Source organism: Oryctolagus cuniculus, chromosome 15 (genome assembly GCF_051225735.1).
Source record: "Oryctolagus cuniculus isolate XC-2025 breed Fujian yellow rabbit chromosome 15, ASM5122573v1, whole genome shotgun sequence".
Taxonomy (NCBI): Eukaryota; Metazoa; Chordata; class Mammalia; order Lagomorpha; family Leporidae; genus Oryctolagus; species Oryctolagus cuniculus.
In genome coordinates, this window is record NC_142881.1 from 11,822,067 (window position 1) to 11,846,418 (window position 24,352).

A 24,352-nucleotide genomic window follows, 5' to 3' on the forward strand; every position below is an offset into this window, starting at 1 on the left:
CCGTGCTCTATGGGTGGCATGGGAGCAGCTGCCAGCCCTACCCCAAGACGGGGTGTGTGACTCCATTCGTGCTCTGGGTGACCTGCTCTGCAAGCTGGGAAACACCCAATGATGTCCTGAAGCCCGGGGCCTTCACACAAGCAGTGTGACAGACCCTGGGTTTGGCCCAGCTCCCCGCCTCCGGCCTTTGGGAAATCATTCAATCTCCCCGAGCCTCAGTTTCTGCATCTGTGAAATGGGTGTAAGGATCTCTTCCCAGAGCTGCTATGAGGTGGAAATAAGGCGACAAATGCTGGGAGCACCAAGAAAACTGTAAAGGGCTGGCTGCACTCGCCTTGCAGCCCTAGAGCCTGTGCCCTAGCGCAGGGCTCTGTCTCCTCGGCGCTGCCCCAGCCCTGCCTTGGGTCCTCTGCTGAACCTCCCCTGCAGGCAGCTGCTCTTGGCAGGGGTGGCAGTGGGGGGTATTTTCCCACCCCTGCCGCTTTTCCCTGGGGCTGTGTGTGGGGTCCGCGATCCTGAGTCTGGACCACTGAGGCTGCCGGGACACCTCTCAGGACTCCTGGGCTGGTGGCGAGGGGGCGGGGCTGAATGCGGAGCCGCGCACCAGGCGCCAGCCCCCTCGATGCCCTGGGCTCATGGAGCGTCTCAGGAAAACCAAACCGAGCTGGCCGCTCCGAGCCAAACTCCGCAGTGCAAGCGGGAAAGTGAACCTTGCACAGATCAGTTCTGTGCGAATCAACGCTCTCTGCCTTCGGGGAATAGGAAGACAAAAGCCCGCGCTGAATTTAAGAAGCCGATGTGACACCTGTGACACCGTCCTCTTGGCCCACCTCCGGGGAGAATGTGTTCCTGCCTGTCCCCTCGCGGGGGCGCCACTGCGGCGGCTGCCTTCCACTGGGGGTCGTCCCGTCTCCTGCATCCCGATTTCATTTAAGCGGAACTCACGGGATGCCCTGGGGACCAGGACCAGGAGAAAGCGCTGTCCCTGGCTGGTCTCATGAGGACAATTAAACCAAACCCAAGGTAAGACTGAAGCATTTGTGTGAATGCAAGCTGGCCCACACAGGGGAGGGGCAGCGGGCGAGTGGGGAGGGGGAGGCCAGGTGGGCTCCAAGTTCTTGCTGGTTTTGTGAGATAAACGGGGTGTTTTTTTTTAAAGTTTATTTGTTTATTTGAAAGGCCGAGATACAGAGAGAGAAAGGGAGGGAGAGAGAGTGAGATTGATCTTGCATCCTCTGGTTTATTTCTCAAATGATTGCAATGGCTGGGGCTGGGCCAGGCTGAAGCCAGGAACCAGGAGCTTTTTCCAGGCCTCCCATGTGGGTGCAGGGACCCAAGGACTTGGGCCATCTTCTGCTGCTTTCCCAGGCCACAGCAGAGAGCTGGATCGGAAGTAGAGCAGCCGGGACTCGACTTGGCACCCACAAGGGATGCCAGTGCTGCAGGTGGAGTATTAACCTACTGCGCCACAGCGCTGGCCCCCTGTAAGCAGGGTTTTTAAGACTAAAGTTGATTGAGGATGCCCTTGGATTCGGGGGCTGCATAGCACTCAGACAGAGCTGGGAATGGGTGGAGTCCACCGCGGGCACGGAGCAGGGCGTGCACAGCAGCATGGTCTCTCTGTGAGGGAGTCAGAGGGACCTGGCGCAGAAATCTGGCACCCGGACGGCCACTGCTGGTCATTAGTGTCCCAGGGACGCCCTCGACATGAAGGAAACACCAGGGCCCAAGTTCCAGAGAACCGGGCGGCTCGCCTGGCTCTGCTGCGGAGCCGGGGTGACCTTGGCCTGGGAAACAGCCTGGCCTCAGCCTTCTCTTCTGTGGAAACTCCTGGCCTTCTGGACCCGTGGTTGTCCTGGAGAAGCACCCAGTGGTGTGGATGTGTCCGCGGCGGCCAGCACACAGGGCCCCGTGTCATTCACGCAGCCTCCCTGAAACGGGGCATCTCAGCCTGAAATCCCTGGGTCCCCAGGACAGCTCTGCTCCCCCCCCCCCCCAGCCACCTGGGAGCCAGACTCCGTGCTTTGTGTATCTGGTCTGCTCCCTGCCTCCCAGCCTCGATGCTAACAGTGAGGCTTTACTGAGGGGGCCTCTCTGCAGGTGTCACCCTCTGAGGCCCCGCCCCTCTGCCTGGCTCCATCCCACTTTCTGTCTAGGGCAGTGGCTCTCCCTGTCCCCCTCCCCTCCTGTCTCTCTCCCTCTTTCTCTCCCCGCACTGAGCAAACAAGGAATTATCTTTCGAGAGCCCTTCTCCTTAAAATGCAGGCCGACACAGAAAGGAGGCGAGATCGGCATTGAGGAAGCCCATGAAGGCAGAACGCTCCTGGGCGCCAGCTGCTGGGGACTTCAAACGGTTCAGGGGAAAGTGGGATGCAGAGGGCTTTGGCGCAGCCAGAAATTGAGATGCATCATTCGAGGGGCCTACAGAAAGGTCACGGAGGGCTGGCACCGTGGTGCCACAAGTTAAGCCTCTGCTTTTGACCCTGGCGCTCCGTATTGGAGGCCAGTTCCAGTCCTGGCTGCTCTGCTCTCAATCCAGTGGGAAGGAGTGGAAGATGGCCGGAGTGGTTGGGGACCTGAACCCATGAGGGAGATCTGGATGGAGCTCCTGGCTTCAGCCTGGCACTGACCTGGCTATTGGAGTAAGCCAACAGGTGAAAGCTCGCTCTCTCTCTCTCTCTCACTCTGCCTTTCAAATAAACAAGTAAATATTCTTAAAACATTCATGGGAAATGTATATTAGGGAAAAACTGCATGAATTTCAAAATTTTTTCCACCCGGGGCTGGCATTGTAGCACAGCAGGTTGAGCTGTTGCCTGTGTCCCTGGCACCCCACTTGGGTGACAGTTCAAGTCTCAGCTGCTGCACTTCTGATCCAGCTCCCTACTAATGCATCTAGGAAAGCAGCAAAAGATGGTCTAGTGCTTGGGCCCCTGCCAGCCACGTGGGAGACTTGGATGGAGTTCCAGGTTCCTGGTTTTGGCCTGGAACCAGTCTAGTCCTGGCTGTTGCAGACATTTGAGGAATGAACAAGCAGATGGAAGACCTCTCTCTCTCTCTCCCTCTCTCCTTCCCTCCCCCCTTCCTCTCTGCATCTCCCACTCTTTCTGTAACTCTGCCTTTAAATAAATAAATAAATCTTTAAAAATCTTAGCACTAAAATAAACGACGTGCGATCTGCAGCCCACCCAGCTGTCCCCAGCAGCCTCCATTCCTGCGTACGGAATGAGTTGCAGCTTGGCGGTTGGCTGCCTTCCCAAACCTCCCTGGCCGTGCGAGCTGGGGGCATCTTGGTGACTTTCTTTTGGATCTTTCCCTGGAAAGTACTGGATGTGTGCCACCTGGGCCCTCTCACCCCTCCTTCTAGTAGGGGAGAGAGGAGAATGAGGCTGAGATGTCTGGAGGCACAGGTGGGGCGTGGCAGCCGCCTCTGGGCTGTCCCATGGACAAGACACTCTTCGCCTATGAAGCCACTGTGGATCTGGGTCTTCCCAGGAAAGCAGCTTAGTGTGGATTCAAACCAACCACGGCTCCTGCATGTGGACAGAGAGAGGCTGGTTATCCAATTTTTCTTTTGCATGCTGATTTGAAGTGTCACCTTTTCCACGGTCTGTCCTGTCTTCCATGGATTGCAAAGCTTCCGTTAGAAGCCATGAATTAGGAACACACGTGGCAAAGTAGACTTTAAAAGCACGGTGTTGAGTGAAGAAATGATTACGCAGAGTCAGATGTATTCACGGAAATTTAGCCTCCTTCCACGCCCTCACCGTTCTGTCAAGGATCGGCAGGTGTAGCCAAGGACATGGATGGGGTCACTGGAGTGCGCGTCGCAGGAGGGGGTGAAGGAGGAGGAAAACGGACATACACCAGACAGGGGCCGTGCTCAGACAGATGGAGACAGGGACGTGAACTACGAACTACGGCGTCTCATTCGCCGAAGCTGCACACACGGATGCGCACATGAAGGCACACACGCGTGTGCACACACATGCCCTCCGTGCGTGCCTGCCTGTGCTCTGGAGAGCAGGAGGACGAGGGCATTTGGGTGACCACGACGCTGTCTGTGATGGCGTGCATGAGGCGTTTCCAGTAGAAAAACCAGGATGGGGTTTCAGGCAGTTTCGCAGTCAGGTCTGGGGCCTGTGCGGGTGTGTCTGCTCAGAGTGCCTGGAGGGACGAAGGGACGCGCTCTGAGCACCCGGGGGCAGGCGAGACAGGGAAGCTTCCCGAACAGTGAAGGGCTTATTACAATGCAGCACCAGGAGGTGGCCAGGCCTGCCCACCGCCACGAGGGGCTAGGGTGGTGGGCCAAGGGCTGTGCTGGCGGAGTGAGCCCCAGACATGCTTCGACCATTCCTGGCAGTCAGGTCAGTAACAGAAATAAGAACAGGAAAAAGGAAGAAGTGGAAGCCAGATTGTCTTGGGTCCTAGTATGAGGGGAAAAAAAGTAATTAAAAGCTAACTTTATTTTTTAAAAAAAGATTTTATTTATTTATTTATTTGAGAGGTAGAGTTACAGACAGTGAGAGAGAGAGACAGAGAGAAAGGTCTTCCTTTCGTTAGTTCACTCCCCAGATGGCTGCTACGGCTGGCGCTGCGCCTATCCGAAGCCAGGAGCCAGGTGCTTCCTCTGGGTCTCCCACGCGGGTGCAGGAGCCCAAGGACCTGGGCCATCTTCTACTGCTATCCCAGGCCACAACAGAGAGCTGGAGTGGAAGAGGAGCAGCCAGGACTAGAACCGGCACCCATATAGGATGCTGGTGCCGCAGGCAGAGGATTAACCTACTGTGCCACGGCGCTGGCCCCAGGCTAACTATTTTGATGCAAAAAAATTGAAAACCATGTGTAGTTTTTTTTCCCAATACACAGTTTCCACGAACTTTTTGAAGACCTCTTGTATTTTCTCAGAATTGTCGGTTGCTTAGACACTTGGCAGTGCCCAAGAAAACAGTTTGTTGCCTTGTTATCGTGTGTTTTATGTCTTTCTTTCTTTCTTTCTTTCTTTCTTTCTTTCTTTCTTTCTTTCTTTCTTTCTTTCTTTCTTTCTTTCTCTCTCTCTCTCTCTCCCTTCCTTCCTTCCTTCCTTCCTTCCTTCCTTCCTTCCTTCCTTCCTTCCTTCCTTCTTTCCCTCCTTCCTTCGAAGACACTTGCATAAGAAACATCTCCAGGAACTCACTGGCTGGAAAGACGCCCGGAGAGTGTGAGCAGTGATTGTTTTGATTGGATCTGGTGAATCAGAGGGATCAAACAAAACCCCACTTACTGAGCTCTGACGCTCCTCGCCGGGCTTAAGGCATCACGGCGGAAACATTGCTGGGAGCACACACACCGGAAATGGTTCCCCGGGATTGCCAAGGTCAGACCTGGGGTCGCTCTCTAGATCTGCAGGAAGGCCGGCCCTGGGAGCTGAACAGGATGCTGGGGAACACGGGACAGAAAGAGAGCTCCTTTGTCCAAGGCAGAGCAGGGGACAAGAGGAGTCCCTCAGGCGCCTGCCGAGCAGTGGTGTCACCCAGGCGTGCGGGGGCGGGGCGCACTGTCCAGGTGTGTGCGGCTGGCCGAGGTCACCCACATGTGCCTGTGGTGGACAGGAATATCTCAGGACCTCGGTCTCTGATCCTGGGTCATCAGAGCTTCTGGGGCCTTCAAGGGTGGTCCAAATCTCTCCCCCCCACTCGCTTTAAAGAAGGCAAAGATCCTGAGTTGGGGAGGGCCTGCGCTGGGCGGTCAGCGTGTGTCGGTGTGGGGACTGGCACCCAGGTGGCCAGCCTCTCCCAGCTCACTGCTACAGGAGCCTGGCTGGAAGGCCCCCACCCGTCCTACCGAGCCCGGCCCATCCAGGGGTGCAGGGACTCAGATTTTGACCTCCAATGTGTTGTCAGCCATGGCAGTCTGAGCTTAGATGCAGTCTGCCGTGGCTTCCACATTTAAAATTTAAAACGCTAAAATCGAGCCCCTCTGGCGAGCACAGAGCCTCGTGGAGATCAGTGCTCAGCCCACAGCACGCACTTGACCCGGGTGGTGCTGGGCCAGCTGCTGCCCCTCCAGGAGCGTTCAGCCTCCCCAGCAGCCTCCACGAGGCCCCGGTGACAAAGCCCTGCACAGGGACAGCGGCAGCTTGCTGTGCCTGCAGGGCTGTGCGCCATGGTGGGTGCTCCCCAACAGGAAGCGGGGTGCACTAGGGAGGCAGGTGGGTGTTTCCACCAGCAGTATCTAAGTGCTCCCTTGTCCACATCCTCACCAGCATGTGTTACTCTCTGTGTTTCGGACTTCAGCCATTCTGACAGGGGTGAGGTGTTATCTCCTTGTGGTTTTGATTTGCATTCCCCTGATGGCCAGTGATATTGAGCATTTTTTCATATATTTGTTGGCCATTTGTATTTCTTCTTTTGAGAACCATCTGTTAAAATCCTTTGCTCATTTCTCAACTGTATTGGTTGGTTTTTGGTTGTTGAGTTTTGTTTTTTAAAGATCTACTATTTATTTGAAAGTCAGAGCTCTGGGATTGAGGGGGGGGGTAGTGAGAGAGATTTAGTTTTCCATCTGTTAGTTCACTCCCCAGATGGCTGCAATGGCTAGGGCTGAAACAGGCCAAAGCTGGGTGCCAGGAGCTTCCTCCAGGTCTCCCACACGGGTGGCAAAGACCCAGGCACTTAGGCCAGCTTCCACTACTTTTCTCAGGCCATTATCAGGCAGCTGGTTGGAAGTGGAGCAGCCAGGACTCGAACTGTGCCTGTATGAGATGCCTGCATTATAGGTGGCAATATTACATGCTAGGCTACAGTGCTATTCCCCCTATTGTTGAGCTTTTTAAGTTGCTGATATATTTGGAATATTTTTAAAGACTTATTTACTTATTTGAAAGGCAGAGTTACAGAGAGAGAAGGAGAGAGAGAGAGAGAGAGAGAGAGAGAGAGATCTTCCATTTGTTGGTTTGCTCTTCAAATAGCTATAATAGCCAGGGCCGGGCCAGGCCTAAACCAGGAGCCAGGAGCTTCCTTGAGGTCTCTCACATAGGTACAGGGGCCCAGGGACTTGGGCCATCTTCCGCGGTTGTCCCAGGCTCATTAGCAGGGAACTGGATAGGAAGTGGAGCAGCCAGGACTCGAACCAGCGCCCATATGTGATGCTGGTGCTGCAGGCTGTGGCTTAACTTGCTGTGCTACAGCACAGGCCCCTACATTAGGAATATTAATCGTTTGTCAGATATGTGGTTTGGAAAATGTTTCCCCCATTCTGTTGGATGTCTCTTCATGCTATTGGTTGTTTCCTTTGCTGTGCAAAAGCTTCTGAGTTTGATAATCCTGTTTATTTAGTTGTGCTTTTGTTTCCTGTGCTTTGGGGGACTTCCCCATGAAGTCATCCCCCACACCAAAGTCTTAGAGTGTCCCCCTACATTTTCTCCCAGCAACTTCATAGTCTCCAGTCGTCTTCTTTTTTTTTTTTTTTTTTTTGGACAGGCAGAGTGGACAGTGAGAGAGAGAGAGTGAGAGAGAGACAGAGAGAAAGGTCTTCCTTTTTCTGTTGGTTCACCCGCCAAGTGGCCGCTACAGCCAGTGCGTTGTGGCTAGCGCACTGCGCCGATCCGAAGCCAGGAGCCAGGTGCTTCTCCTGGTCTCCCATGGAGTGGGTGCAGGGCCCAAGGACTTGAGCCATCCTCCACTGCACTCCAGGGCCACAGCAGAGAGCTGGCCTGGAAGAGGGGCAACCGGGACAGAATCCGGCGCCCCGACCGGGACTAGAACCTGGTGTGCCGGCGCCGCAAGGCGGAGGATTAGCCTAGTGAGCCACGGCACCGGCCAAGTCTCCAGTCTTAAATTTAGGTCTTTGATCCATCTTGAGTTGATTTTTTTTGTATATGGTGAGAGGTATGGATCTAATTTAATTCTTCTACTTGTATACATTCAGTTTTGCCAGCACCATTAGTTGAAGAGACTATGTTACTCCACTGTATGGTCTGAGTTCTTTTGTCAAGTATCAGTTGGCTGTATGCATGTGAATTAATTTCTGGGCTCTCTATTCTGTTCCATTGATCTATGTGTTACTTTTTACGTCAGCACCACGATGTTTTAATTGCTATAGCTTTGCAGTATGCTTTGAAGTCAGGCATTGTGATGCCTCCAGCTTGATTTTTCTTGTTCAGGTTCACTTTGGCTGTTCTGGGACTTTAGTGACTCCATGTGAATTTTAGGATTGATTTTTTTAGTTCTGTAAAGAATGCCATTGGTATTTTGAAAGGAACTGCATTGAATCTGTAGATTGCTTTAAATGGTACAGTCACTTTAACGATGTTGATTCTCGTGGTCCATGAGCAAGGAAGATCTTTTCATTATTTTGTGTCCTGGATCATTTTTTTCATCAACGTTTGATAATTTCCTTTTTTTTTTAAAAAAAGATTTATTTATTTATTTATTTGAAAGAGTTACACAGAGAGGCAGATTGAGAGAGAGAGAGAGGTCATCCATCTGCTGGTTCTCCCCAATAATTGGCTGCAACGGCCGGAGCTGTGCTGATCTAAAGCCAGGAGCCAGGAGCTTCTTCTGGGTCTCCCACACAGGTGCAGGAACCCAAGGACTTGGACCATCTACTACTGCTTTCCCAGGCCATAGCAGAGAGCTGGATCAGATGTGGAGCAGCCGGGACTCGAACTGGCATCCATATGGGATGCCGGCACTGCAGGCAGCGGCTTTACCCCGTACTCCACAGCGCTGGCCCCATGTGATTAATTTAAGACTTACTGTATATGTGTGAAATTGTCCTTTTTCCATTCAATTATTGGTTACATCCATTGTCTATTTTCCCACTAAACTAGGGTCTCTTTGCTTTTTACTTGTTAAACTTCTTATTTGGTGATGTAATAAGCCCTTTTACTGTAACGTAAATTTAAAATAGGTTATCTCAAAAACTAAGCAAAGAAGAAGAAAGAGAAAAGGCAGGCGGGTGGGAGGGAGGAAGAGACTATCATGATGTTCTTAGAATTGTATGCACAGCACACCGAATCTGCTAAGAACTCATTCAAGATTAAGATACAAATAGTGGAGTGTGAGACACACGAACGCAGGTGCACAGGGAAGGTCTAGAGGGATGAGTGCAACCTGAGGGGAGGGCTGGGATTGAGGGTGGAGGTCAAAGGGGACTCAGGGCTTGCAGGAGAACGTCTCCACATGCCACTGTGTAATTTTTTATAGGATAGAATACAGCTAAAGCCCTGAGGCGGTACAAGACCATGGTCTCCCACATCTGTCCGTAAGGGGGAGCAGGCTGGCGTGAGCTGTTGGGTTCTCCAGGCCAGGGTGCGGGGGCTGGGTTCGATGGCTGCTGTGTGTTCCCGGGCTGGCACGCCGACCACGCTGGGGAGCAGCCAGGACCGCAGGGATTCAACACCCAACGGGCGACCCTGAGGCAAGGGTGCTCACAGCCATGAGCAGTGGACTCACCCACGGCGCTTGTTTAAATTCATTTTCCCAGGCCTCTGTGGAGTCTGTGATGCGGTCCAGCAACCTGCATTCTTAGTAAGTACCCGGCTGAGTGCTGAAGGTGGTCTTTGGGCCGCACTGAAGGGGAAACCTCGCTTTCCCGTGAGTTGCCCCTGAGACGCCGCCTCCTGATCGCCACCAGGATGACAGCCAAGGTTGTTTCCCTGGTGACAAAACCTCACAGCCCAAGCCAGAGGAACACAGGGAGGATGCACCGTGCCAGACATTCTGGCTGCCAAACACGTGTGCACACAGGTACGGGGCACTTGAAACACACCTTGCAATCCTTGCAGTTCTGCACTTTGTCGGCTCAAAGAATCGAACAGGAAAGGTGCCCTCGGCCCAGACAGTGGTCGGCTGAACGCAGATGTGCCTGTGTGGGAACTCAGAGGACGGCATAATGAGATGTGCTTTGGGTTCATCTCTGTGTTTTGTCGGGGATGTATTAATGGAAATGCAAATGAGGGGCTCCTGTCAGGTCAAGGTCCCCACGTAGATGTGACTGCAGAGAGCTCTCCGCTGCCGGCTGCCGCGGTGCAGAGGCTGGGTGATTTTTCCATCAGGAAAGCCATTTCCAGCCGGTAATGAGGAGGGCGGGATCTAAATGGTAAAGCAAATTGCTTGTCCCTGCGTTGGGAAGAATGCAGTGGAAATGGCTTTCGAGTGTTTTGTTTTGCTCTCCATGTTTACTTAACTGCGTGTTTACATATATTTTCTATTTCTGGAAAACTAAGCTGGATATACCATCTGCACTGCTCATGTCCGAGCATTGGTGAGAGACCATGAAAGCTGGAAAGTGAAGGCGGGCTGAGACCCCCAATGGGGAGGCTTGGTCAAGGTTTGTGACTTGCAGGAGTCTTAGCATGGAGTGTCACTGGAGAACACGCCCGCTGGGGCCTGGGTCTTCAGGAATACAGCAAGGACAGGGCTGGTTGCAGGCGGCTGCCTGTAACCAGATAACCCAGGTAAGCCAAGGGTAGGGTGAGAGCCATGGCAAACCTTCTCCAGGACTCAGCAACTCTGCACACCTGGAGTACCTCCCCCGAGCCCTGGGTAATCTCATCACAGACACAGGGTCAGCAGCAGTCACAGAGCACTCAGGATATTGGTAAAGATATGCATTGCAAAATTAAATGGCCAACAGACACATGAAGAAATGCTCAGGACCACTAGCCGTCAGGGAAATGCTAATCAAAACCACAGTAAGGTATCGCCTCACCCCAGTTAGAACCGCTCTCATACAGAAATCAACAAACAACCAATGCTGGTGAGGATGTGGGGAAAATGGTACCCTAATTCACTGTTGATGGGAATGCAAACCAGTACAAACATTATGGAAGACAGTATGGAGGTTCCTCAGAGATCCGGAAACAGATCTGCCTTATGACCCGGCCATCCCACTCCTGGGTACTTACCCAGATGAAACCAAGTCAGCATGTGAAAGAGTTATTTGAGCCCACATGTTTATTGCAGCTCAATTACAATAGCTAAGATATGGAATCAACCCAGATGTCTGTCAACTGATGACTAGATACAGAAAATGAGGTATATGTACACGATGGAATACTACACAGCTATAAAAAAGAATGACATTGTGTCATTTGTGACAAAATGGATAATGGATACAACTGGAAACCATTAAGTTTAATGAAATAAGCCAGTCTCAAAAAGACAAATATCATATCTCTGATATGCGACAGTTAATATAGAATACCAAAAAATGTATAAGAATGAAATGGTCATGTTGAGGCATGATTGTCATTTTTAGTCTTTGTTTATATTCCAGGGGAACTATGGTCTTCCTTCTTTTTACTTGTTGAGTGTTATGACTAGTGATGGGTGAATTAAGCCTGGGAATATAGAATGGATGGAAATTAAGGCTTTGCAAAAACTGATGAAGAAAGGGGAGGGAAGGAGGGGGATTTCAGGGGAGCAGGGGAGTGAGGGAAGTGTGGCTGTCTGCTTGGAACTGTAGCTATGGAATGCATACAATCCGTTCTCTTTATATTAATAAAAATTCTAAAAAATTGAATGAAGTGATCAGGAAAGAGCAGAAGGGGAGATCCTGGTAACTGTTTGCCCTGTTGCTCTCCCCAGGACCCAACAGGGAAGCAGGGGTCCCTCCCTGGCAGCCAGCAGGTGGCTGGGACAGCAGGAGGAGTGGCTTCCTGACACAAGCATAGCTCACGGAACAGTTCCCTGATTCCAATGCCACAAAGAGCACTCCCTTCATGCCATCTGAGCTCTTCATTCACGGAGGCTCCTAATAGACCAATTGTGTATCTGTACACAAACATGGAAAGGGAGAAAGAGCCAAGCCACATGTGCGATGTTGCTATGGTTGAGCAAAAATAAAATGTTATGAATACTTTAAAGGCTACTGTGCATTTAAATAAATATAATCCAGAAGACCGTGCACAGAGCTAATTTACTAAAGCCATTAGTGAATTCCCCAGTGATGATTGTCTCTCCCTTTCATAGCGTGTGGTGGGGGCAATTATCATGGTTCATACGTCACAGGGGTTTTGTTCTGTCTTCTCTCTCGCTCACCAGATTGCAAATATTTAGACAATAATGTCTTTTTCCTTTGGTGTCTGATTCTTCCTACAATGTCTGGCCCTGGGTTTCACATGCTTGGTGAACAGTGTTCAAGCGGGCAACTTGGGAACTGAACCCCAAAACCGGAAGGAAGGACAAAGGGGACACGTAGGAGCCGCCATTGCCACGTGCCGGCTGTGTGCCCGCTGTGTCGTGGGGCCTGCTCAACGTCCCCCCAGGAGGGCAGGATCACGAACATTTTACCTTTTCCCAAACTGGGGCTTTCCTGGGACAAGGAATTTGCCCCACGCCGCACATTAGTAACGGCAGGCTGCTCCTGATGCCCGAGGGCTGCCAGTTTTCCCTTAGCTGGGCTCAGGGCTTGCTGGGTAACCAGTTCTGTCTTCCGTTTGGTCCTTGACTTGGGATGGTGTCAGGGCTTTCCCTCCTCCTCCTCCTTCTCCTCCCCCTGTGTTCTGTTTCCATTTTCCTTCAGGATGGAGCTGGAGGATAGCTTGTGAAATTCTGCCCCGGGTCAGGGCATCCGGGAGAGCTGGCTGTGCAGGCGGGCAGTGCTCACGTTTCCGGGCAGAGGATGTGCTGAGCTTTCACAGGGCCCTATTGGCGTAAGGTGGAGTTTGTCCCTTCCTCTTGGGATGATCGGCAGTGACTGGAGACATCATGGGCTGTCACAACCAGACGAGTGTGCTTCTGGCATCTAAGGGGTAGGGGCTGGCGATGCTGCTGATGCAATGCACAGGACGCCCCAAGCCTTGGGATGAGGTGGAGCCCTGTTTCTGATTTCTTCAGAAGCTAGTTTTACTTTCGGGTTTTATTTCTCAAAAGGTAGAGCACGCGAAGCACATATATCAGCATAAAGAAAATATAGTTCAGCATAAAATACTCATGCACATCATGCTTTTTAAAATAAAGCTTTATTATTTACGGATCAGCGCGATGCGCCGGCCGCAGCGGCCATTGGAGGGTGAACCAATGGTAAAGGGAGACCTTTCTCTCTGTCTCTCACACTGTCCACTTTGCCTGTCAAAAAATAATAATAAATAAATAAAAAAGAAAATCAGTTACAGAGAGAGAGGCAGAGGCAGAGGCAGAGAAAGAGAGATCTTCCGTCTACTGGTTCACTCCCCAGCTGGATGCAACAGCTGGGGCTGAGGACCCAGGAGCGTTATCTGGTTGTCCCACGTGTGTGGCAGGGGCCCAGACACTTGGACCATCTTCTGCTGCTTTTGCATTAGCAGGGAGCTGGATCAGAAGTGGAGCAGCTGGGACTTGAACCTTTGTCCATATGGAATGCTGGCGTTGCAGGTGGAGCCTTTACCTGCTATGCCACTTGGCATCATACTCTCACATCCATAATTCTCTCATGTTTTTCTCTGACATCTTCTTCTCTTCTCTTCTTCTCTTCTCTTCTCTTCTCTTCTCTTCTCTTCTCTTCTCTTCTCTTCTTTTCTCTTCTCTTCTCTTCTCTTTTTTATTTGACAAGCAGAGTTAAACAGTGAGAGAGAGAGAGAGACAGAGAGAAAGGTCTTCCTTCTGTTGGTTCACTCCCCAAATGGCCGCCATAGCCGGTGCACTGTGGCGATCTGAAGCCAGGAGCCAGGCATTTCCTCCTGGTCTCCCATGTGGGTGCAGGTGCCTAAGCACCTGGGCCATCCTCCACTGCCTTCCTGGGCCACAGCAGAGAGCTGGACTGGAAGAGGAGCAACCGGGACTAGAACCTGGCGCCCATATGGGATGCCAGCACTGCAGGTGGAGGATTAACCAAGTGAACCACGGCGCCGGCCCCTCTCTGACATTTTCTTTTTTTTTTTTTTTTTAAGATTTATTTAATTTATTTGAAATACAAAGTTACAGAGAGAGGTAGAGACAGAGAGAGAAGTCTTCCATCTGCTGGTTCATTCCCCAGATGGCCACAACAGCCAGAGCTGCGCTGATCTGAAGCCAGGAGCCAGGAGCTTCTTTCGGGTCTCCCACGTGGGTGCAGGAACCCAAGCACTTGGGCCATCTTCTACTGCTCTCCCAGGCCATAGCAGAGAGCTGGATCAGAAAAGGAGCAGCCAGGACTAGAACTGGTGCCCATATGGGATGCCGGCACCTCAGGCCAGGGCTTTAACCTACTGCGCTGGCCCATCCTCTGACATTTTCATTCACAATGATGGAGAAGCAGAGCAGCAAATGAAGGAACCAGATGGATCTTTCAGTAGCTTTCGGTTTTTAAAGCTGGGATCACTGCTACTAAAGAATGATAGCAGAATACAGGGGACTTTATCGTAACACATGGCTACCCATCATCTGTGTGCTGGGGAACAATCCTCAGTATTTTCCCAAAGTGGAGGTCAGAACCCAGTTCCCAACATACTTTTCTGGAAGGGCCCCTGACACTCAGAGTACCTGCCATCAGAGAAAAGACCGCATTGGTCCACTCACAACATTACCTTATCACAGGGCATCTACACCATACAAGGAAGTGGATTTTTCTACTTTAAGGCTATGCTGTGAGTGGTCACCTCTGTCCCCTAGAGGATGCCTGCAGTCCAGCCAAAGTCTTCCTGGTGGTGACAAGGGAGAGAAACAAAGGGATGCTTGTCCTGCCTTCTGGACCCCACATATGGCTGAGCCCACCAAAGGATAGGCTTTCTGCCTGGGAAAGTTCTGTAGCTTCTCATCCATCCAGGGTGCAGGAGGGAGTCAAGAACTTCCCACCTGCTTGGCTGGAGAAAGCCAGGTGAGAATGAGGCAGAAGCAAGATGGACAGTCCCATCTGACTCAGAGATGCCTCTGGGTGAGAGGACTCAACGTCATTGGATCTAACTTGATTTTTGACAGGTTGGGAAGAAAATCCCATCCAAAGAAAGACCATTTCTGGTCAAAGAAGAGAGTTTTCTTTTAAGATTTATTTATTTATTTGAAAGGCAGAGTTACAGAGAGAGAGAGAGAGGGAGAATCTTCCATCCGCTGGTTTACTCCCCCAATGGTCACATGACTGGAGCTGGGCCAATCCAAAGCCAGGAATTAGGAGCTTCTTCTGGGTGCAGGGGCCCAAGGACTTGCCATCTTCTGTTTTCCCAGGACACAGCAGAGAGCTGGATCAGAAGTGGAGCAGCCAGGACTCGAACCGGCACCCATATGGGATGCCAGCACTACAGGTGGTGGCTTTACCCCCTACACCACAGCACCAGCCCCCCAAATAAGAGCTTTTCAGACTTCACTCTGTGTTGGGCGTGGAAGGGTTGGAGAACGACTGGCAGCACAAGATGAGCTGGAAGCTGAGAACTGTGCGTCTGGAGGCTGTGGCAGGAAGCACCTGCTCAACGTCCCCTGAGGCAAACACCTGGGGTTTCTTCCCTTTGAGTGAGACGTCATGCCAGCTCCTACACCACCTATCACAGGCTACTCCCTGCTCTCGATGGCCACCCCTGCCGTGTTACCTGCATGGCTAGACAGTGAGATGGAGAAGCTTCTAGATGCAGGGCATGGCTCAGCCTGAGGAACCCAGGGGACACTTGGCTCAGAACTGACCTAGAACTCAAAAATCACTCTAGGAGAGCTCCTACCTGTCACTGCCTGGACTCAGATGAGTTTCAAACAACAGCTCTGTTTGCACGAATAATTAAAAACAATGCTCTCTGGTGGTTTCCCATCTGTTTTTGCTAACTATGGTGCTTCAGCATGAACTTAGCAGGCATCACATTTTCAAATCCCTTTAATTAGGCTTTCAAGATGCCTAACTGAAGTCTTCACTTGTCTTGTGTCTGTCTGCTGTTTTCCACATCATGTCATCTATTGTCATCATTAGCAAAGGCCATCTCCCAATTTCCTATGAGCCATGATTTATCTCCTGAGGCAAGGGGCATTTTGTGCAAACCACAAAGATCTGTCAAATATGGTAAGGCTGGAATTGTAACTTAGTTTCCTAGAGCTTTAAGAAATAAACCATTGGGAGGAGGAGTGTGTCCCCATGTTATTTAATCCCAATTGACTTGCTTATATTTTCAGGTTGTACGGTGCACCTGTCACTATTTACAGGCAGTGGAGTATAATAGTTGAGTGGGTTGGCTCCAGAATCAGGCAGGTTGAGGTGAACCTCCACCCCTACTGCTTATTAGCTGTGCCATTATGGTTAGTTATTTAGCCAATTTCCTCAACTGTAAAATGGGTATAATAGTTTTGCAGGAGACCAAGTGAGACAACACATGTGAAATAGTTTAATACAGTGCATAAAGCCCTTGACAAAGGGTGTCTGTTATTATTCATTCAATCATGCATTGGGTATCTGCTGGGTTTATGGCAGATTATAGGTACAAAGGTGCTTCAAGACATTGGCCCTGTCCATAAAGAGTTTGCAGTCAGGGTTAGTGGGTGCAGGGAAGCTAAATACTTTTGAAATTTCAGAGGTAGAAAGCACTAAAGCATGGAAAGATTATGAAATGGAGAAGTCTTTGAGCATCGGGTCTGGCCCTGTATGATGTGAAGAGTATGGACTTGTAGAGGTGGGTGAGGGTGAAGCAACTGACACTAAAGAGAGAGAAAAGAAACCCTGAGAGAGGTTTTGGGTAGGCATAGTGGGAATGTGTCAACATCCAGCAAAGTTTGGCCTGAACAGAGGAGTAAAACAGGCAGAGGTGGGAAGGCAGATTCCCACCACCAAAATGAAGAAAGGTCAGAATGAGAGTATGTGGTGGTTGGAAATACCATGCTAAAGGTCTGGTGATGGTGTGAGGGGCCATTGAAGGCTTTTGGGTAATGGGAAGTAATAAAATCCCTTCGTTTGCTATCTACCATGTGAGGTACTACCATTTCTTTACTTGTCCTAAAAGTTATTTATTTATGATTTCACATTTATTTAATTTTGATCAATTTATTTGAAAGGAAGAGAGAGAGAGAGAGAGAGAGGGAGAGAGAGAGAGGGAGAGAGAGAGAGACAGACAGAGAGAGAGAGAGAGAGAGAGAAATGGATGTCTCATCTGCTGGTTCACTCCCCAAATGCTTGCAATAGCCAGAGCTGGGCCAGGCCAAAACCAGGAGCCAGTAACCTCACCTGAGTCTCCTACTACATGCTTTCCCAAAGTGCTTTAGCAGGAAACTGGATTGGAAGTGGTGCAACTAGGACTGGAACCCAGCACTCAATTTGGGATGTCGAGATCAAAAGCAGCAGCTTAACCTGCTGGGCCACAACACCAGCTCCCGTCTCTCACATTTCTAGACCACTACTAGCACAGCAAAGTCCAAATGTTGGTGTGATTTGGTCACAACGGCTGGGAGGGGGCCTGCCCTTAGGACTAGAGGATCTCAGGGAGTAAAGATCTAACATGGCCTCCCTATTCCCGCATGCCCACTTCTTTCCACTTTACAAGTGCTGACACACTGCAGCCTCTATGAGACTTGATTTGGAACTTGGCAAATGGTCATCCACTGTCTTCTCTGGAGGGTGCCCAACATTTAACCTCCAAACACTGATATTTGTATGATCTTCAGTTTTCGACAAAGATGTTTTCTTGTTACTGTGTTCACTCTGATGTATCCATGATACTCACTGGAGAACAGAGCTGATCATGAGGCCTAACTGTATCTAATATCCCTTCAGCTTCTTTACCAGTTCCCTCTGCTTAAGCTACTTTGAAGCAAAATGCACCTCCGCTCTTGGTACACACAAGTACAGCCCTGCCGGTGAACATGACAAAAATTACTGGGTAAGGGATTAGGCAGGCACAGATTGTATCTCATTTGGAACTTTGCAGTTGAAAAAATATGTCATACTGGTTTTAGCTAAGTGTATTGTACTCAGGGAGTGGGCACAGGTGCATAAAAATGATTGCTTTTGTTCCAGTGTTGACTTTTCCTCTGCTCTGAGTGACTCACTTGAATTTGGAGGGTGGAATAATCTGTGACTTCTTTCCAGCATAACTGGAATATCTATCAACCCAGAGGACAAAGGACAATGACTTATCAGAGGGAGGACAGAGAGGCTCTGACCTCTGCAACAAGGAGGGGAGAGGCTGGGGGTAAGAGCTTCTGGGGAGCAAGGTTACAAAGCCCCCTTTCCCTGGCTCCAGTCCCCACCATCCAGGCAAATCTGAATTTCGATGACAACATCATACTACTGAAGATTTTATGAAACTTCTAAGCTGCACAAATGCTGGTTAATTTCACCATCCTAGCTGAAATCCTGCAATTACTAGTATCTTTAAAAATCCTAAAATGAGGTGAGGAGGGAGGGGAAGAGTCCCAGTCCAGGACTTCACCTGTCCTGGGAGAGCCTGCAGACCTGGAGGCCACAGCAGCTGAGGAGGAGCAAGCCAGAAAGTGAGCCGGGGAGTAGTGAGCAGGCCCGGAAGTGTGTCTCTGTAGGGTGACTGTCAGGAAGGCTGCATTTTCTGGTCCTTGGCACGACCTGCAGTGAGCTACAACCCCAGCAAAAGTCTCCACCCTGCGCCCCCAGAGACCCGGCTCACCTGCCGGCATTTCACCCTCCTGCCTGGCAGTCCCAGTCCCAGGTCAAGAAGCAAGTGGCAGGGCAGCTCTTCGAATTCGTCCAGTTCCCTTCCCGATACCTTGCACCCAGAGAGGAGCCAGCACTGTGCAGGCGTCCCTGGGACACCCGCGAGCCGCCCCCCGCCCCGCCCCACGGAGCAGGAGCTGTCCGTGGTGCTGAATCCCTGCGGCGCGGCTGGACCCTCCGCCAGCTGCGCCACGACCTCGGCAAGCGGCCCCCTGGAAGGCGAGGGTCGGAAAGTCTGAGCAGAGCTCGGGACTGCACCGTTTCAAGCCCTGCCTGAGCCCCTTGAGCGACTGTCAACCGCAACGGGAACTCCACGTAGGATCCAGAGCACGCGGGCCTCTCCCGGGGTACCTCAAACCGCGCAGCCCCTCCATCCCTTCCTTCTGCACCGGGACTGCACCGGGCCGGCCCGGGAGCCCCGCACTTCCAGCCTCGTCTCTGCCCTCGCCCCTCTCCCGCGCAGGACCCCCCAGGGGCGCTGAAAGCCCTGGCCGTGGAGACCCCCGGCCACCGCTATTCTGGCCCAGGCTGGCCGTGCCCGCCCTCCTCTGGTCCCATCTCTCCGCCGGTTCTCCGAGACCCCTGTCCGGACCCACTCGCTCCGCCCCCTTTTCCATACAAGGGCGCGGGAGTGGGGGTGGGGCGGGCCGGAGGGGAGGGGCTCCCTGTCTTTCTCAAAAGCTGGAGCCCGCCGCGGCGCTCTGCATCCGCGCAGCTCCCGCCAACAAGCGAGAAGCCTGGGCGGTCTTCGCGCGCGGAGGGCCGCTGGGTGACGGCGGGCCCCCTGCACTCCCGCCGCGGCGCGCTGTCCCGCCGGCCAAGCCCGCTTCGCAGGTAGGGTCCCGCTGCTGGGTCTGACCCGCGAGCGCTGCTACAGCTGCAAACGCATGAGGACGCGTTTGGGTAACAGGTGCCTGTCTAACCAGGCTTAGGGTTCGTTCACGGAGGAGGGGGATGGCACTTTTGATTGTCTCCGTCCTCGTCCGGAGGCCAATGACTCCAAAAGGGGAGACCCGGCTGAAGGGGGAAGGAGGTGGGCACTGTGGGTGTAAGAGAGAATGGGAAGTGACCGACTTTGTCTTTGGACAGGTCGCCATGGCCTCGCTGCCCACCCGGGGCCCCGGCGTTCCTGCCTTATTCCCTGGGTCGCGATCCTTGGCCACAGTCCCGGCCAACAGGAGTGCAGAGGCGTCGGTGGGCAACGCGTCGGCCGCGGGCGCCGGCGCCCAGGCGGTCACGCCGTTTCAGAGCCTTCAACTGGTACACCAGCTGAAGGGGCTGATCGTGCTGCTCTACAGCGTCGTGGTGGTCGTGGGGCTGGTGGGCAACTGCCTGCTGGTGCTGGTGATAGCGCGCGTGCGCCGACTGCACAACGTGACCAACTTCCTCATCGGCAACCTGGCCCTGTCCGACGTGCTCATGTGCACCGCCTGCGTGCCGCTCACGCTGGCCTACGCCTTCGAGCCCCGCGGCTGGGTGTTCGGAGGCGGCCTGTGCCACCTGGTCTTCTTCCTGCAGCCCGTCACGGTCTACGTGTCCGTGTTCACGCTCACCACCATCGCCGTGGACCGCTACGTGGTGTTGGTGCACCCGCTGCGCCGCCGCATCTCGCTGCGCCTGAGCGCCTACGCGGTGCTGGCCATCTGGGCGCTGTCCGCGGTGCTGGCGCTGCCCGCCGCAGTGCACACCTACCACGTGGAGCTCCAGCCACACGACGTGCGCCTCTGCGAGGAGTTCTGGGGCGCTCAGGAGCGCCAGCGCCAGCTCTACGCCTGGGGGCTGCTGCTTGTCACCTACCTGCTCCCCCTGCTGGTCATCCTCCTGTCCTACGTGCGGGTGTCCGTGAAGCTCCGCAACCGCGTGGTGCCGGGCTGCGTGACCCAGAGCCAGGCCGACTGGGACCGCGCGCGGCGCCGCCGCACCTTCTGCCTGCTGGTCGTGGTCGTGGTGGTGTTCGCCGTGTGTTGGCTGCCGCTGCACGTCTTCAACCTGCTGCGGGACCTCGACCCCCGCGCCATCGATCCCTACGCCTTCGGGCTGGTGCAGCTGCTTTGCCACTGGCTGGCCATGAGCTCGGCCTGCTACAACCCCTTCATCTACGCCTGGCTGCACGACAGCTTCCGCGAGGAGCTGCGCAAGCTGTTGCTTGCCTGGCCCCGCAAGATCGCGCCGCGCGGCCAGAGCATGACGGTCAGTGTGGTCATCTGACGCTCCGTGCAATGGTGGGCTGGGGCGCTGCAGGGCCTTTGGCCTCCGAGGACGCCGCCCGAGGTCGGACTGCAGACCCCCTGCCCGGCGCCAGAGCTGAGCCGTCATCGTGCGAAACGCCCAGCCCAGCCGTTCTGTCCAGCTGCCCGCCCTTGTGTCTGTAAATGTGGAGTGCGCTTTCGTGCGAGTCTCTGTGCTCTGCCGGCGGAGGTCAGGGACAGCGAGGGGGGCGTTGTTTCCTCCTTATGCCCCTGAAAGGCAAACAAAGCTCTTTCTCCCCGACAGAAGTGCACCAGAGTGAGGCTTTCCCTTCTACTTGCTCGGTGGCAGCGGAGGAACAATGTGGGTGGGATTTAAAATCACTGCCTTAGGGTTGATAAAGCTTTTCCATTTGCCTTTGAAGAGGGCTCCGCTGAGATATAATACCTGACATCCTTTAGTCTATTTGAATCCCTGGATTTCTAGAATTTCAGGTAAATGTGTATTACACAAACATGTCTTGGTTTTTAGCATTTCCTCAGTGAGATCTGTATATATGGAAAGGGGTTTAGTGTCAAAACCAGGAAGCTATAGTATGGAAAGCACTGACCATCCCCTGTGCAAAAGGTCTTGTTTTTGTTGTCCCTCCTCCTTACTCCGTAACTGCTATTTTTAAATGAGGAGATGAATTATTCAATGAAGAGATAAAGAGGAAAAGTTCCCATTCACTTAAAGAGACATGTAACAGGATGTAAGGACAGATGTCCCCTCTCTCTCTCTCTCTCTCTCTCTCTCTCTCTCTGTGTGTGTGTGTGTGTGTGTGTGCAGGCACTGAACTATGTGATTTGAATACTCACAGTGTGCTCTAGCGTTCTCTTGCATCCTGTAGTTGCGCACTTGCAACCGGTCAACAGCTGTGGACTGACTGCTCAGCACCTGTCTGTGCTGACACTTGGAACACGATCAACCCAGAACACAAGAGCTGCAAGAAGTTTACCTAAGGACAGTTCAGGAAAACAACTGGCGTCCACAAGATGCACAGATCCAGCACTAATTATTTCTGGGGTTAGGGAACAGGTGGAGACTGTTGGGCATGGCCCCAGGCTGACAGCCGTCACTTTAGCCTCTGAGAACTCTGACAGCGAGGACAAGTGCCCTGGAACAAGGGTCTTCACAATCAATGTTGGAACAGCAACTGGGCGGTGAGGTGGGTGCCGTGGGAAATGACGCACAACGCTCAGCTGTCACATCAGCCCGGTGGTGTCTGTGGCATGGATTGATGTCTGCAGCCACTCTGCCAGGTCACTAAACAGAAGAATCAATGCTTCCCCTCCTCACACTTCTCTTGCTCTGATTCTCTCTCTCTCTTTCTCTCTCTCTCTCTCTGTCTCTCGATTTATTTATTTATTTGAAAGACAGAGTTACAGAGAGGCATATAGACGCAGAGGTCAATTCACTCCCCAAATGGCCACAATGGCCGGAGCAGGGCAGATCTGAAGCCAGGAGCCAGGAGCTTCTTTCAGGTCTCCCATGTGGGTGCAGGGACCCAAGGACTTAGGCCATCTTCTGTTGCTTTTCCACACCATAGCAGAGAGCTGGATCAGAAGAGGAGGAGTCGAGACTGGAACCAATGCCCATATGGGATGCCGGCACTGCAGGTGGCGGCTTTACCCACTATACCACAGCACCAGTCCCTCAGATACACTCTCAATCACTCATTAAAGTGTGTCCCAGAAGGAAAACAAAAGATGGGATGATGATGGGGCTGACAAGGACGAAATTTTACTATACTGATTTCCAACCATAATGGGATAATGAGTATTTATGATCGGGCCAGTCAGTATTGGGAGTCTTTAAGTTTTTAGAAATTAATTATTTTGAAAGGTAGAGTGACACACACACACACACACATACAGAGAGAGAGAGAGAGAGAGAGAGAGAGAGATCTTTCATCTGCTGGTTCACTCCCCAAATGTCTGCAACAGCAGGGGCTGGGTCAGGCCAAAGCCAGGAGCCAGGAATTCCATCTGGGTCTCCCACATGGGTGGCAGGAACCCAAGTGCTTGGGCCATCATCTGTTGCTGACTAGGGTGTGCATGAGCAGGAAGCTGGATCAGAAACAGAGGCAAGACTCCATCCCAGGCACTGATATGGGATATGTATGCCTTAAGTGGTGTTTTAACCTGCTATACTACAATTCCTGCCCCAGCAGTGGGAGTATTGAGTAGTTATAGGGCTGGACATTTGGCAGCATGGGGGAAGGGTAGGTTAAAGGCTGGCTGGGGAGAAAGGAAAAAGCAAGTTAGGGTGGGAGATGCAAATTACGTCTGACATGGCACTACACTGACTTGAGTCTGATCTATGGCCTGGAGAACAGAGACCCCACACTAGTACTGCAGCCCAGTTCACAGCATTGTGTCCCTTAGCCCTAATGAGCTCACTGCCTTGGCATCCCGGAGATGGCTCCTGCACTTTCTGGGGCTCCATTACTTGAGGGGCTCAAGGCAGCCATCTCACACGGCTTCAGAGCTTTCTCTTGATGGGTATGTGTGGAGGGGATGGGGGATGGGGATGCAGGGGGTTAGTTAGGGAGGCATCTGACTGGTCTTTCAGTTGCAAGATTTAAATCACTGGTTCTCAGCCCTGGCTGCCCCAGAATCACCTGGGAAACAAGAAGCCCAGACCCTAGCCCCCGACTAAGTGATTTGAGATGGGGCCTGGGCATTAGCATTTTTCAAAGCACGTCCAGTGATTTTAATGTGCATCCAAAGTTAAGTGTCTTAAGAATTATCCTCCTTCTCTCTGTCTATACCTCTCTCTGTAACTTATTTATTCGAAAGTCAGAGTTACACAGAGAGAGGAGAGACAGAGAGAGAGAGGTCTTCCGTCCGATGGTTCACTCCCCAGTTGGCCATAATGGCCAGAACTGGGCCGATCCGAAGCCAGGAGCCAGGAGCTTCTTCCAGGTCTCCCACTTGGGTGCAGGGGCCCAAGGACTTGGGTCATCTTCTACTACTTTCCCAGGCCATAGCAGAGAGCTGGATAGGAAGTGGAGCAGCCAGGCCTCGAACTGGCGCCTATATGGGATGCTGGTGCTTCAGGTCAGGGCGTTAACCCGCTGTGCCACAGCACCTGCCCAATAAAATAAATCTTAAAAAAAAAAAAAAGAATTACCCTCTTTCCAGTGAATCTCAGACATGTCTGAGTGAAGCTTGAGTTGTACTTGCCGAGCGTGGCAAGAGTTAGGAGCTGAACTTGACAATTACACATCATACTTGGCGGGCATTCTTTTACTCTTCAGACCTGATCGCTGACATGGAGGCAAATCTTTGTAACTGCAATATACAGGCATTCATTCCCCAGTTTCTTGCGCATTTCCTGTGTTAGGTACCGAGTCCAATCAGTTTAGAAGAAACATCATTCAATTATGGATTAATTGCACTATAAAGTGATATATTATGAATTATTCCAAATCCTGATTGTCAGGGTGTTAAAAAAATAAAAATGTTCCCTGATTGTTAGCTTAATTTAAGTCTGTATCAACTGTGAGAACAGAGTGTTCCCAGTAATCACTAGAAAACCTGCCTCTGGTTTTGGTCATGCCTGCAACTTAAGAAAGTTTTAAACATTC

At 52.1% G+C, this 24,352-nt stretch overlaps 1 protein-coding gene across 1 annotated transcript; it reads left to right on the forward strand.

Moving 5' to 3' along the window:
* Window positions 1-19,207: 19,207 nt before the first annotated feature.
* On the forward strand, window positions 19,208-23,880 carry PRLHR (prolactin releasing hormone receptor). Its single transcript, XM_089313946.1, has 2 exons — window positions 19,208-19,368; window positions 19,624-23,880. Exon 2 carries the CDS (start codon window positions 19,630-19,632, stop codon window positions 20,740-20,742), a length of 1,113 nt encoding a protein of 370 aa, XP_089170072.1. The 5' UTR covers window positions 19,208-19,368; window positions 19,624-19,629; the 3' UTR covers window positions 20,743-23,880.
* The last annotated feature ends 472 nt before the right edge of the window (window positions 23,881-24,352 follow it).